General features: G+C 46.1%; 1 protein-coding gene across 1 annotated transcript; it reads left to right on the forward strand.

Annotated features, from left to right (window-relative positions):
* Positions 1-2,397: 2,397 nt before the first annotated feature.
* Positions 2,398-6,474, forward strand: LOC119275051 (BTB/POZ domain and ankyrin repeat-containing protein NPR1-like). The gene is made up of 4 exons (XM_037555830.1): positions 2,398-3,011; positions 4,408-5,155; positions 5,330-5,524; positions 5,926-6,474. The coding sequence occupies exons 1-4, from the start codon at positions 2,475-2,477 to the stop codon at positions 6,177-6,179; spliced, it is 1,734 nt and encodes a 577-aa protein (XP_037411727.1). The 5' UTR covers positions 2,398-2,474; the 3' UTR covers positions 6,180-6,474.
* Positions 6,475-12,087: the final 5,613 nt, after the last annotated feature.

Here is a 12,087-nt window from a genome sequence, read left to right on the forward strand (position 1 = left end):
CCTCTTTACTCGTTCCACAATACATCATCTCGTAACTAACTCATTAGTCATTTGCTTGCAAGGCTTCTTATGATGTGTATTACCGAGAGGGCCCAGAGATACCTCTCTGATACTCGAAGTGACAAATCCTAATCTTGATCTATGCCAACTTAACAAACACCTTTGGAGATACCTTTAGAGCATATTTATGATCACCATGTTATGTTGTGATGTTTGATAGCACACAAGGCATCCCTCTGGTATTCAGGAGTTGCATAATCTCATAGTAGAAGGAATATGTATTTGACATGAAGAAAGCAATAGCAATAAACTGAACGATCGTTATGCTAAGCTAACAGATGAGTCTTATCCATCACATCATTCTCCTAATGATGTGATCCTGTTATCAAATGACAACACATGTCTATGGTTAGGAAACCTTAACCATCTTTGATCAATGAGCTAGTCTAGTAGAGGCTTACTAGGGACATAGTATTTGTTTATGTATTCACACATGTATTTAAGTTTCCAATCAATACAATTCTAGCATGAATAATAAACCCTTATCGTGAATAAGGAAATATAAAATAATAACTTTATTATTGCCTCTAGGGCAGTTTTCCTTCAATGAATGGTATCCTAGTCAACTTCTCGGATGCCTCATGGGCCTGAAAACATGTCAATCAAGTTCAGTACTTGTTTTGGCAAATTTTGTCCATGTTTCGAAGGTGTTTAACATAATTTATTGAAGTCCACATAAGTCAGGTAGTTCAGTACATATAGTTTTGACCAAATAAGCGCTCACGCAAATACAACATGCTACCAGGGTTACAACTGCCATCGCTGGTTCCCCTCGCCTTTAGGTGCCTTCCGACACCACCGAGGTGGGGGAATCCCAGTTTGTGATGTATGTAGTGTTTGGTCACCCTAACATTAGTTAGGGTTAAGTTCAAGTGTCTAGCTGGTGGTGGTGAGATGTTGTTGTGATCGGCGACGAGGAATAAATTATCCCTATCCTATCCTATCCTCATTCAGGCGATGTTGTTTGGCATCGACGGAGAGCATGTGGAGTTTCAGTCAGGGACAAATTATTAGGCCTCGTTATTGTCTAGGTGCTCAGTAACGCCCTGCGGAGGGGATGATGTCGTGGTGTTTATTTTTTTCTCCGATTCCTTTTTTGCCCATTGAAGCTCAACCAGATGGGACTTCATTAGGGAACTTGCGAGGTTTGTGTCCTCTTCCTCTGTCTGGCGGGAATTGGGATTATCTTCTGTCCCTTCTTGTCGTCAAGTTCTTCAGGATAGCGGTCTATCTTGACTATGACCATCGACGTCTTCTGGTTTACATCGATGGCTTTTCAGCCGCTGCTTCTTCAAGCTCCTGAGTTTCAATAAAACTACTGTGCCGAGAAGAAGGCGACAACAAGCTTTTCTAAAATGCAGTGGTGAAGCTACACAACTTGTGTGGGCCAAAGCAAGCCAAGTAGAAGGAAACTTGTTTTTCCTTCTCTCTCAAAAGCCCAGTTTTATCTATCTCTACTCCTATAAAAGACTTAGTTGATGATATTGTGTGTCTGTCATGTGTCATTTTTTACCATTAGATCTGCATCTAACGATTGTGAGGTAAGTTGTGACCTTTTGCAATAGTAGCTTACTTTTCTGCTCCAATTTGCAGAAAACCCCTTAGTATCTTGAAACCAACAACATCCCTCCCTCACTTCATCAAAACAGCCCGATGAATATATTTTGTACGAAACATAATATATTATTTAGTGATATATGTATATTAAATTTAGAGCGTCTTCTTTCAAGTTTGTGAACAAGTATTATTCTACTTTGAATCCGTTGCAATCGCATGGGTACATTGCTAGTACTCTTCAATGTTTAGGCCATCGGATGGGTGGGTCATATGCCTCTTGGCCTTATTATAGCTCCGCCAGTGCTGCTATAAAGCAGAAGGAAGATGGTGATTTTTTCTTCAAGGACTTTTGTTTAATTTCTTACTCACTCGGTCCGGAATTACTTGTCGGAGAAATAGATCATATTGAAATATTTTAGTTTTAAATACATCTATTTTTATTCATTCTACGACAAGTAGTTTCGGACGGGGGAGTATTTTTTTAAGGACGTTCAGGTTAGGGCTGGTTTTATTGTATGCCCTCCGCCCTTCTTGAAGAAGAGAAGAATAATTTGTGAAAGAAAATAACGGAGCGAAATACCGGTGGCTCCTGGCCGTACCCGACGGCGACAAATACGCCGGTCAACGGCCTGATCGATTTGCGTCGGGCCAAATTGCAAGATTGCCATGAATCCCACCCTCGTTTAATTTATTTGTTTAAAATCTACAAAAATGGTGTGGCTCTTGGCTTTGATATTAAACCTCCCTTTGGCGAGCTGCGCGTCTCGCTCGCTTCGACTTCCTCGCGCCTTCGCTCCCACCAACTGGCCGCTCTCCCGACTCCCGAGTCGCACGCGGCCGCCGCAACAGCAGCGCCAATGGAGGCCCCGAGCAGCCACGTCACCGCCTCCTTCTCCGACTGCGACGACAGCGTCTCCATGGAGGACGCGGCGCCCGACGCGGACGTGGAGGCGCTCCGCCGCCTCTCCGACAACCTCGCCGCCGCCTTCCGCTCGCCGGACGACTTCGCCTTCCTCGCCGACGCGCTCGTCGCCGTGCCGGGCGCGCCCGACCTGCGCGTGCACCGCTGCGTGCTGTCCGCGCGGAGCCCCTTCCTGCGCGCCCTCTTCAAGCGCCGCGCCGCCGCCGCCGGGTCGTCCGGCGGCGCGGAGGGGAACCGGCTGGAGCTCCGGGAGCTTCTCGGCGACGAGGTCGAGGTCGGGTACGAGGCGCTGGAGCTGGTGCTCGACTACCTGTACAGCGGCCGCGTCCGCGACCTCCCCAAGTCGGCGTGCGCCTGCGTCGACGAGGGCGGCTGCGCGCACGTCGGCTGCCACCCCGCCGTCTCCTTCATGGCGCAGGTCCTCTTCGCCGCATCCACCTTCCAGGTCGGCGAGCTCGCCAACCTCTTCCAGGTCCGCCTCTCCCTCTCCCCTTCTCCTCCATGATGCTTTCTTGGTTTCAGACATTTATTGTGCTTGCTGGGAATGCATATTTGCGCGCACGTTCTTGTGCTCAGACAGCAAGGTTTAATGCTGTCTTTTCTTTCTGCACGCGGGGACGTTTTCTGTATGCGGCAAAATGGGCTTAGATCCCCTTACCATTTCTGCTAAATTTAATCAATTTCAGTACTTCTGAAAAATAGCGTTAAACATTGGTTAGTACTAGTACGTTTTGTCGGTAGCAATGAGGAGCTTGTGCTTATCATGTGGTGATCTTGAAATTGGTGAAGTTGTCAATGGAAATTGTACAGTTGGGACCTTGAGGTGCCGTGTCATTTTGATGCTATCTCAAGGATTCTTGTTCTGATGTTTTTTTTTTCTTGGGGAAAAATGGTAATTGTTCATTGCTCAAAGAATGAGTGGTGTCAATATGGTACATGCCCCTACTTATATTTTTCATCAATGAAATGCAGTTCTTATGAAACTGTACAAATCTAGGTTGCATTAATGCAGACGTTTGGTACATATACAATACAAAGGAAAGCATGTACAGCACCTTTCCCCCGGATACAATAGGAAAGCATGTGCACCACCTTTCCCCAGACAATTCACAACACCGGGAGTCTGCGACAGTATTATATCGTCTGTTTTCTCACTTAATAAAGTTTCGGGTGTCAGTGTGTAAAGCGCCTAATATTCCTAATGTTCATAAACATATTTGCTCCACAACTCCTTAATTTCCATTAGGATCATCTATTAATGTTATTCTGAGCAGGAGTGTTTTGATAGTGAACGCCCTTTTTAGGTAACCAGTCATCAATCCATGGATCTGTGCATGATATAAATGTTTAGATGGAGGTTCACTGTAAAAGATTTTATAACCAATTTGTATTCTAATGTACTTGCGAGCATTTGAAACACATAAAATTACTTTTGATAGGTTACTTAAATATATGCAACTTCGATGCAGAGGCTGGGGGTAATAAAATCTTCCATTTTCTATTTTTTGAAATACTTGTTGACAGGGCTGTAATCAAATTGGGTTAATCAATGTATGTGTTTGTATTCTTAAAATATTACTTATCAGATTAGACCGTTTATGCGTCTATATTCTTATCAATCCGTATGGCTGTGTCGAGACTTCGGATTTTTATGTATTTTTTAGTGATGATATGCTTTTCCTTCTTAGCTTTGTCATACTGAGATTTGTGTTTTAATAATTCTGACTTCGCTGCAGATGATTTGCCCGTGTATCGTTTGATGCTAACTCTCGTCGACTTGCTACTTGTAACAGTTCTCTATTGTTCTATTGTTTCATGTTTTTGAGAAGCGAGTACTAACCCATGTTATGCCCTTCTTTTCCATGCAGCGGCATCTCCTTGATTTCCTTGATAAAGTTGAAGTGGATAACCTTCCGTTGATCTTATCTGTTGCAAACTTATGCAACAAATCTTGCGTGAAACTGTTCGAGAGATGCATGGAGATGGTAGTCCGGTCAAATCTTGACATGATTACTCTAGAGAAAGCATTGCCTCAAGATGTCATCAAGCAAATTACTGATTTACGGATAACTCTTGGATTAGCTTCACCCGAAGACAATGGCTTTCCTAACAAACACGTAAGAAGGATACTCAGAGCACTTGATTCTGATGATGTGGAGCTTGTCAGGATGCTGCTCACAGAAGGGCAGACTAACCTTGATGATGCATTTGCATTGCACTATGCTGTAGAACACTGTGACTCAAAAATTACAACAGAACTTCTGGACATCGCACTTGCGGATGTTAATCTCAGAAACCCAAGAGGTTATACTGTTCTTCACATCGCCGCTAAGCGGAGAGATCCTAAAATCGTTGTCTCCCTTTTAACCAAAGGTGCCCGGCCTTCAGATTTTACATTTGATGGAAGAAAAGCAGTTCAAATCTCAAAGAGACTCACAAAACATGGTGATTATTTTGGGAATACTGAAGAAGGAAAGCCGTCTCCCAATGATAAATTATGCATTGAGATATTGGAGCAAGCTGAAAGAAGGGATCCACAACTTGGAGAAGCATCACTTTCTCTTGCATTGGCTGGTGACTGTCTTCGTGGAAAGTTACTGTACCTTGAAAACCGAGGTAATATTCATCTACATATGGTGTGGTGTTCAAAATTAGTTGTTTGGTTGGATTTACAGTTGGTGGTGTTTTGCATGTGAAGTGAAGCTTTCCACGGGCAATTAGCAATGTGTTAACCTTTTTTTTATTCTCTTGGAAGTTGTGTTTTCACACAATTATTTTCATGCTTTGTAGTTGCTTTGGCAAGGATAATGTTTCCAATTGAGGCAAGAGTAGCAATGGACATTGCTCAAGTGGATGGTACTTTGGAATTTACCCTTGGTTCTAGTACAAATCCACCTCTGGAGATAACAACCGTTGATCTGAATGATACTTCTTTCAAAATGAAGGAGGAACACTTAGCTCGGATGAGAGCCCTCTCCAAAACAGGTGAGGCACAGCTTGCGTTTTTATCTTTTGGTTGTTCTGTTTTTAGCTTTCTAGATTTTTGTTCCTGCCTTTTCCTTTTTGTGTTAGTTTGCTTGTAAGACCCGTTCCATGTTAGCGATTTCTTCTGGTACAAATGACGCAGACTTGGGGGGTGTGCTCAAGAAAGAAAGAAAAATATCAATAGGATTACTGGTGTAGATAAGGTTGAAATCCCAGATTTTATTCTCTCTCCTGTTAAGAACTGAAGAGTGAACCCAAATATGTACACATACGAAATGTTAATTGGTGGTCGAATTGCTAATGATTACTCTCGCATGTGTGTGCGCGTGCATTCAGCTATAAGATGACATTTTACCAAGCTTATGTATCTGGACTAACTGCAATCTGAATGTTTATACCAGTTGAACTCGGCAAACGTTTCTTCCCACGCTGTTCAAATGTGCTGGACAAGATCATGGACGATGAACCTGAGCTGGCTTCCCTCGGAAGAGATGCATCCTCCGAGAGGAAGAGGAGGTTTCACGACCTGCAAGATACGCTTCTGAAGGCGTTCAGCGAGGACAAGGAGGAGTTTAACAGAACGACAACCCTTTCATCTTCGTCATCGTCGACGTCCACTGTAGCAAGGAACTTGGCAGGTCGAACTAGGAGATGAGCACCCTGGCCCATTCTTGCCATATTGATAGCTGATTCTTTTTCCGTCTGAAACTGCTCGCTAGATCTTTCTTTTCTATTTAACGAGTACTATTAGTGTAGCATCATCGTCAGATATGATGAAGCTGTTGGCTTTGGCCCTGTAAATCGCCTAGTTATGCTCATTTTTGCTTGTATAGTAACCGTTCTCCATACAGTAATTTGTTGATGGAGCTTATGGATCCATGTAGTAGCAGCCCTTGGCCTCTGACTTTGATGATTGGTGAGAAACAGATGGTAGAACATTAAAAAAAAAACAGATGGTAGTTTCTGCTTTGCTTGATTGATCTGCATGACTGAATACTAGCACTGCCCCTGTAGTTTATCACTGCCCCTGTAGTTTATCTCTGAAGCATCTACCGCTGAAAAGGACTACTCTGTTTTTACCTTGTTACAGTCGCCATTTTGCTGCGCCTTCTGTCCTACCAGTAGTATTGCCGAAGTGAAATTTATCTTGCTGGACTGAACTACCGAGGCAGAGCAAATTCACCACCAAAAACCATGGAGTAAATTACATCCACGGTACGCTAGGGTTCTCACTTCGTCACCGAAAGTGTCGAAGTTCACCAATTTAAGTTGTCAAAATATCTCACTCTAAGATCAGCATTGACTTCGGAACGCAGGCAGTAGTGGTCCTCGCCGCCGGAACATCGGGGGTCCGCACGAGGGCGCCTGTCCTCGACGTTCCGCGTCCAGTGGAAGTGCTCGACGAGCGGCCACTCCGTGGCGCTGGCTGGCCGCGTCCAGTGGAAGTTCCGTGCCCGTGACCGGTGACCGTGATGCGCCGGTGACCGTGGGCAGCCAGCGTCCAGAGCAGCAGCGAGAGGGCCACGCCGCGTCAGGACGCCACTCCCGCGTCTATAATATCAGACACACATACTTGACAATCATTTCAAATCCCCAAATTATGAATTTTGATTCAAAATTTAGATTCAAATTCAAACATAACAAATGGTCCAAATTAAACCATTCGAAGTAAAACATAATACATAGAAATTTATTGGTCATGAAGCGACCACAAATGCTCAGCTAGATCATCGCAAAGTTAGATTTTTTTTCCGATAAAGGATGAATTTTATTGCCTCAAAATGAAGCATCAAGAGAATTCAACCACGAAGAGTACACACCCGGCCTCTGCATAATTAGGATGCACACAGCCAACCCCTACGCACGCACACAGAAACAAGCCGGCAAATAGCAAAGTTATATAAGACCAAAGCTATGCATAGATGAGGAAAAAGAAAACCCAAGGCGATCTGATCGGTGATCGGCAAACTACAACAATGACCATATATGCACCAACCATCTTATGACATCACATAGACGATGACGTTCTTCGACAGCAACGCCTTCAGGAAGTGAGTGACGCTCAAGCGTCGTCGTTACCGGATCCAACCACTCACGGCCGAAATCTAGGTTTTCACCCTTAAGAACATGTCCGAGCATATCCGAGCAATGCCTTCAACAAGGTAACGACGTATAAACATCGTCATTGCCAGGTATAACCAACTTGGGTCAAGACCTAGGCTTTCACCCCGGAGCTCGAGACTGGGTGCTCGAGTAACAGCACCATCGAAGCCACAAATGTGTTGTCGCCACCACTTTTCTACGAACCCAGCAGCTACATACGATGTGTGACCGCCGCCGCTGCACAACCATCCCTTTGCATCAAGCCACTGTCCATAGATTGCATCTCAGCGTCGAAGTCAACCACCAGATCCGAAGAGAAAAACCCTCACAAAGACCTTTCGATGGCCACTGCAATCCACAGCAAAGCTCCGCCGCAAGCCAGAGTGGTCATCACGAACCAACACCGATGGCGAATCACAACACTGTCGACTGCCACCTCACCGGAAAGAGCTCTACTCATGCACGTCTGCTCTGTGCCGACATTGTCGTAGGTAGAGCACAAAAGACAGATCAGCATCGCCGAGGCACGCCCATGAATCCAGCCACCGCCAGATCAGGATCGCATAGCTGCCTGCAAGTGACAAAGGTGCTACACCATGCGACCATTAGACCAGTAGCAGGCTGCCGAGTCCAGGGCGCTCCGGCTATCCCACGCGGACGTATAACATGATGTCGCCGAGCCCTCCATCCGACCGTCCCTGCCGGATCTCATCTGAGGCAAAGAGCACGCCAAGGCGCATCTCAAGTCACCATGACAACTAGCAGGGAAACCCATCGGCCGGTGTCCTCCTCGCTGCCCACGCAGCCGAAGTGGATCGCCGCCCCTCACAGCCACGTTGAACTCGCGACCTTCCTCGGGGTTGCCGCCCCGAGTTCCCAACACCACCGCCAGAATGATGAACGGGCGCCCCGCCCCGAGATCCTGGCTATTAAAAATATGACTCCAAAGGTGGTTTGATGCCACAACTTCTAGAATTATGGTTGCATCTTTACCTTTCCCTTCGAATTGTCCATGCAATGATGTAGGACAATTTTTCCACTTCCAGTGCATGTAATCAATGCTTTCAAGCATACAGAGAAAGCCATTGATGCACCCATCTAAAGAACTCTTGCAGTGTCCTCTTCATATGGCGCTTGAAGATATTCTTCTCCGAATATCTCAATTGTAGACTTCACAAATTTCTTCAAACTGTTAATGCAAGTGCAATCTGCCATTCCAATCCAATCATCAATATAATCAACAGGACAATGATATGCAAGCATGCTCACCGCCGCCGAAATCATTCAAAGCACGATGACCTTGTTGATCGACTACATTTCTTCTTTGCACAAAGTATGAGCAATGATCTTCCACGACACGAGCAATGCACAAGAACAAGCCCATTGACACTCGAAACCTTCACCTAATTTTTTAAAAACCGTACACCGGATTCTCTCCAAAATAGTCATCCATTAGTTTATCATGGCCGACTTGCTTACTCCGGTGAAGTACAAATGCCCAGGCACCGAACCTCCCACTTCAGCTTCTTGTTTTTCCATCGTGTTTGCATATAAAGCGATCACCATTTCAAGTTCTTCATCCTCGTCCAGACATGAGTCCTCGAAAAACAACTCAATAAAGATCTGCAATGCAAGTGACGGTGTACAATATGAGCACACACAATCTCAACGGTAATTTCTTGGGACATATAGAAAACTTGGGTGAAGAAATTTGTCGAATACCTTGGGGCAAAATGGAGACGAGGCGCTTTTAAGCAGCGGGGGCAAGTACAGGGAGGCGTCCTGGCGGAGGGCGGCACGTTGGGGCCAACCAGCTTGTCCGAGCAGCGATGGGGCAGTGTGGGATGGCGTTGCCGGTTCCTTCGGCCGGCAACGGGTCATCGCGGCGGTGTGGGGAGGCAACGGGGTGGCGAGGAGCAACACGGTGCAGCTGGACGAGGTGGGCCTAGAGACGAGGTTCGGGCGCCCTGAAACTTCAGTGTTGCTATTCGCCAAAGTTTACGGGAAGAATCTTCTTCCCGTAGATGGAGGGGAACTTGTGGGTTGGGAGTAACTTGCAAAATACCACCATAATTGAGGACCCTAATTTCGAAAATCGTCACCTTTTTTAAAAAAAAACCACCACCATTGTGCTGACAATTGTCAGAAAACGCCGATAGGTCGATTAGAGCCGTTTGACGCTGAATCTGATGGGTAGGTCCCATTGTTAGGTTGATGTGGCATGGGCCAAACATAGTGAGGAGACAACTTTAGGTCACCCGACCAACCCCTCCTCTGCCTCTTTGAGCAATTTCCACAAACACCTAGCAGGCATCCCGTCAGCCGCCCAGCTCACAGGTGGCAGGAGCACAACATCGCCGACAGTGGTGCAGGAATGCTCTGTGGGCGACCTTGTGGGCGACCTAGTGCAAGGTGGCGTGGCCGAGCGATGGAGGTTGCGTAGAGAGGTAGCTCCGGACCAAGGTGCCCATGGGGTAGTCGGGGCATGGGGTAGAGCTCGAGCCCGTGCTCTCGGTCATGGTGCCCGGGAGGTCGCGGGAAAGGGGGAAAGAGGGTGAGAAGAGGTGGCCACATGGGATCTTGGCAGCGAGGTAGGAGGTATCGAGGATGCTCCGGTGGCCGTGTGGACGCTGCTGCTGCTGCTCGCGTCTCTACCCCCGCTATGGCGCGCCCGTGCTCTGGAGCCGGCGACAGCTCGCACCCTCGTGCGTGGCCGGTGCTGCCGATGCTTGTGCTCGTGCGTGGCCTCCGCCGCTGCTCGCGCTCTTGTGGCTGGCCATGGCCGCTGTTGTTACTCGCGCGATTTCGGCGTTGTCACCACTTACAGCGGGTCCCATATGTCAGAAACGATTTTACCATGTGTTTAGTGATCTATCAGTATAGATTTGGTTGCCTGCATCGATTTTGACGTGTTTGCATATACTTCTCAGATGTGCATGGCTGAGCAAAAATAGCCTATAAACTATTATCTGCACATAGTTTGGTTGTCTGCATATAGGTTAGCTACATGGGGGGACTAATTTTGATCCCCCATTTGATTGGCTGCATCACATGAGGCGCACACACATGACTAGCTGTTTGGTTGCAACCTGCATTAGGTGCTGTCCCCACTTCTCACTGGTGGCGACCTTACCAAACACGATTAACAATCTCACTCCTAGCTACGAAACAAATTACAGTTCATCCTAACTACTATCAAATGGCAATACATATTATTCAGAGCCAAATGGCTGAATGGGGAAAGTTCATCATCCCTCCTCTTACTCTTCTTCATCTACTATTGTTGCTTCATCCTCCTCTGCTGTTGTTGCTTTCTCCTCTGCTGCTGCTCTCGCTCTTCTTCTTCTTCTTCTTCTTCAGATCCTTGTCCGACCACTGTTATCCCACATCGCCTGTGCCCACTCCAGCCTTTTGTTCTTCTAGGCTTTATTGTCAAATGCCTCAACACCATGGCAACCGAGGTCAAGATCGCCAGGCATCACCTCTTCCTCCTCAGGCACCAATTCATCAACACCCCATTGCAGGATCCAGTTATGCAGAATGCAACATGCAAGAACAAGCTTAACCTGGGTAGGGTAAGGGTGGAATGACTTCTGATCCATGGTCTTGAACTTGTCCTTGAGAGCTCCAAATGCCCTCTCAACCGTTACTCTAAGGCTGGAGTGTTTGAGATTGAACAGCTCCTGAGAAGTCCTAGGATAGTTCCTACTAGAGAACTCGTTCATATGGTTCCTGGTTTTCCTGAAGGGTGGAAGAACACCTGGTCGACATGCATAGCCAGCATCTCCTAAGTAGAACTTGCCATCAGGGATGTTGAAGACATCAGGAGGACTGATGCTGTCACTGAGTATGTTAGCATCATGTGCTAACCCTTACCGGCCAGCCAGCACATATGTGAACTTCAGATCGAAATCAACAGCAGCAAGCACATTCTAGCTTGTGTAATGCTTCCTCCCCCTAAATGCTGCAGCTTGTGACCTCGTCACCTTGGCAGTGACATGGGTACCATCTATTGCCTCAATGCAATCCTGAAATGGCAATACAAGATTGTGTTAGTGCTCACCTTGAACTATCCAAGCATATCAAGCAAAGAACTACATACCGCAGTGCTCACCTTGAAGTATGGATACCATCTTGGGCCTGTGAGAATCTTGGTAGGAGCCCGGCCAGTTGGTGACTTGATCATCTCTCCTCTGAGCTCCTCAACAATATACAACACTTGCTTGAAGTATCTTGATGTAACATCCCAAATTTTCAATTTGGAATGTTATACATATATCATCATTGCATATCATATTTTATTGCATTTTGGGTTGATCCTAGAAATTCTAAGCAACTCAAGGACCCTCGGAGAGAGTTGGGGATTTCGTTATTTTCATATTTGAGTTTTCTCGAATTTTGAAAATAGGATCATTTGATTTTATTTATTTTTATCTTCAATTATTTCGATTATAAAAATA

The sequence above is a fragment of the Triticum dicoccoides genome, chromosome 3B, assembly GCF_002162155.2.
Source record: "Triticum dicoccoides isolate Atlit2015 ecotype Zavitan chromosome 3B, WEW_v2.0, whole genome shotgun sequence".
In the NCBI taxonomy this organism is placed as follows: Eukaryota; Viridiplantae; Streptophyta; class Magnoliopsida; order Poales; family Poaceae; genus Triticum; species Triticum dicoccoides.

Coding starts and splice junctions, on each gene's coding strand:
- LOC119275051 (XM_037555830.1), top strand. CDS start 2,475: ATGGAGGCCCCGAGCAGCCACGTCACCGCCTCCTTCTCCGACTGCGAC. Junction 3,012..4,407: donor AGCTCGCCAACCTCTTCCAG/GTCCGCCTCTCC, acceptor TTTTCCATGCAG/CGGCATCTCCTTGATTTCCT. Junction 5,156..5,329: donor ACTGTACCTTGAAAACCGAG/GTAATATTCATC, acceptor CATGCTTTGTAG/TTGCTTTGGCAAGGATAATG.